This window comes from Cyprinodon variegatus, unplaced genomic scaffold, assembly GCF_000732505.1.
Source record: "Cyprinodon variegatus isolate N-32 unplaced genomic scaffold, C_variegatus-1.0 Scaffold756, whole genome shotgun sequence".
Taxonomy (NCBI): domain Eukaryota; kingdom Metazoa; phylum Chordata; class Actinopteri; order Cyprinodontiformes; family Cyprinodontidae; genus Cyprinodon; species Cyprinodon variegatus.
The window spans coordinates 18,827-21,261 of NW_015151209.1; the positions used below are offsets into that span (position 1 = coordinate 18,827).

The following is a 2,435-nucleotide window of genomic DNA, read 5'->3' on the forward strand; positions in this document are numbered from 1 at the left end:
TAATATTAGGAGAATGAAGTCATCATAACACAGAAAGAAAGCTTGGACCAGCTCCACCAATCAGCAACCAGAGTCCACTTTGACCTCCTGCCCAGTTTGATGCTGCTGCTAAAAGATTTCCTGATTAGTCAAACTGATGCTAAAGTATAACTTCACATGATGCTCCACATTCCTCATTTTAGGGAAGAAAGGGCTTCTTGGAAGAATTCTCCTAAAATACAACTTTATTCTCGTAATTTTCTGACTTTATTCTCATTATGTTACAACTTTATTCTGGTAATTTTATGACTATTCACTTTGTGACTTTATTCTCGCAATTTTTTTGACTTTATTCTCAGAAATTTCTGACTTTACTCCCATAATTTTTTAACTATTCTCTTTCCGAATTTATGCTCAATATTTTTTAACTATTATCTTTGTGACTTTGTTCTCTTAATTTTCTGACTTTATTCTCGTAATTTCCTGATTTTATTCTCGCAATGTTACGACTTTATTCTCGTCATTTTCTTACTTTATTCTCGTAATTTTTTAACTATTATCTTTGTGACTTTGTTCTCTTAATTTTCTGACTTTATTCTGTTACAACTTTATACTCGGAATTTTATGACTTTATTCTCGTAATGTTACTACTTTATTCTTATGATTTTATGACTATTCACATTGTGACTTTATTCTCGTAATGTTACGACATAATTCTCGCAATGTTGCGACTTTATTCTCGTAATTTTCTGACTTTATTCTCATAATTTTCTGACTTTATTCTCATAATTTTCTGACTATTCTCTTTGTGACTTTATTCTCCAAACTTTACGACATTTTATTCTCCTAACTTTACGACATTTTATTCTTCTAACTTTACGACATTTTATTCTCTTAATTTTCTGACTTTATTCTCTTCTAACTTTACGACATTTTATTCTCTTAATTTTCTGACTATTCTCTTTGTGACTTTATTCTCCTAACTTTACGACATTTTATTCTCCTAACTTTACGACATTTTATTCTCCTAATTTTGTGACTTTATTTTCCTAATTTTCTGACTTTATTCTCGTAATGTTGCAACTTTATTCTTGTAATTTTCTGACTTTATTCTTGTAATTTTCTGACTATTCTCGGTGACTTTATTCTCCTAACTTTATGACATTTTATTCTCCTAATTTTATGACTATTCTCGTAATGTTACGACACGAAATAGAAAGAAAAATCTGTAGCCTGGCCCTAACACTCCGTCGTAATCTGGGAACATTTGAAAAATAATGATAGATGTTTTCCAGCTGCCGGATGAAGGCTGCTTCCCTGATCTCCTACAACCCTGTGAAAACTTATTGGGGAAGACAACATGTTATTGAACAGACCTGCAGACAACGGAGTCCTGCACAGCACCAACTGCAGGGTTACTGATCATCATGCCACTATAACAGCACAGAGAATTCACCAATACTGATATGACCCGATACGATATCAGAAGGAATCATACATGCTTTTATTACCTATTTTGTATTGTAGAATTTTAGAAAATGTTTGATCAAGTGTAAGTTACTGAAAGAGAGAAAAAACATCAACAATAAGGTATGAGAATCCATGTAATATTGACCAATGGGTTACAGAAACTTAAGCAGAAGCAGAGTTTCTATCAGTCTGACAGTATTGAAAGTTTTAGATGCAGGCAGATATACTCCTATAATAGTTTCTTGGCCAATCAGACCGATATTCGATATTATTATAAGTCCGATATAAATAATCGGACTGGGCTAATAAATACATTTGAATTAAATGATTCAGTACTGAATTCACTTCATTGTGTTTTCTGTGGCAACAAAAGATTTTTTAATTTTCAACCCAGGTGACGAGGCACCATTTTCTCACCTCTGTGAGGAGAACGGCTCAGCGGCAGAACATAAAGGACAAACGTTAAAGGAAAGGCTTCTTCTTCCAGAGGTGGGAAAAAGCAATCAGCCCCCCAGCGGTCGGCCACTTACTTTCCACCCTCCCCCAGAAGAAAACCAACACATACATTGTCTGTTCCCTGAAAGTAACTACCACTGTATTTCACTGCTTTTACAAAATGGAAAATCAAAAATGCCAACAACAAAAAAAAGTAGGCAAAGATTTTCTAAAAGAACTGGACAGATGAAAACAAAGATTAATTAAGAACTATCACCCCCGTAAATAAATAACACTATTCAAGACTTACTTTAGAGTTTTGATTTGTTCCAGCTTGTTGGTTTTCGGGGAGCCTTTCCCCAATAAAAGCTTCTCTGTTATTTTCTCCATGGCTCTCCTGCAGGATAAGTAGATTTTAGAAACCAAAAATCAGCTGCTTTGAAATTAATAAGCATCAAATTTACAAATAATTCCTGCATGAACATTCATATTCCTTCATTTTTTCTCCTACCATATCCTTCTCTTCATTGGCTTCCTGTTAAATCCAGAAT

At 33.7% G+C, this 2,435-nt stretch overlaps 1 protein-coding gene across 1 annotated transcript in view; it reads right to left on the reverse strand.

Moving 5' to 3' along the window:
- LOC107098205 (leucine-rich repeat and WD repeat-containing protein 1-like) overlaps positions 1-2,435 on the reverse strand; it is a gene marked incomplete at its 3' end in the record, with an annotated part of 19,838 nt that overhangs the window by 15,749 nt on the left and 1,654 nt on the right. Inside the window, exon 2 of the mRNA XM_015395728.1 lies at positions 2,195-2,281. Coding sequence (XP_015251214.1) covers positions 2,195-2,274 — 80 coding nt within the window. The remainder of the gene's footprint in view (positions 1-2,194; positions 2,282-2,435) is intronic.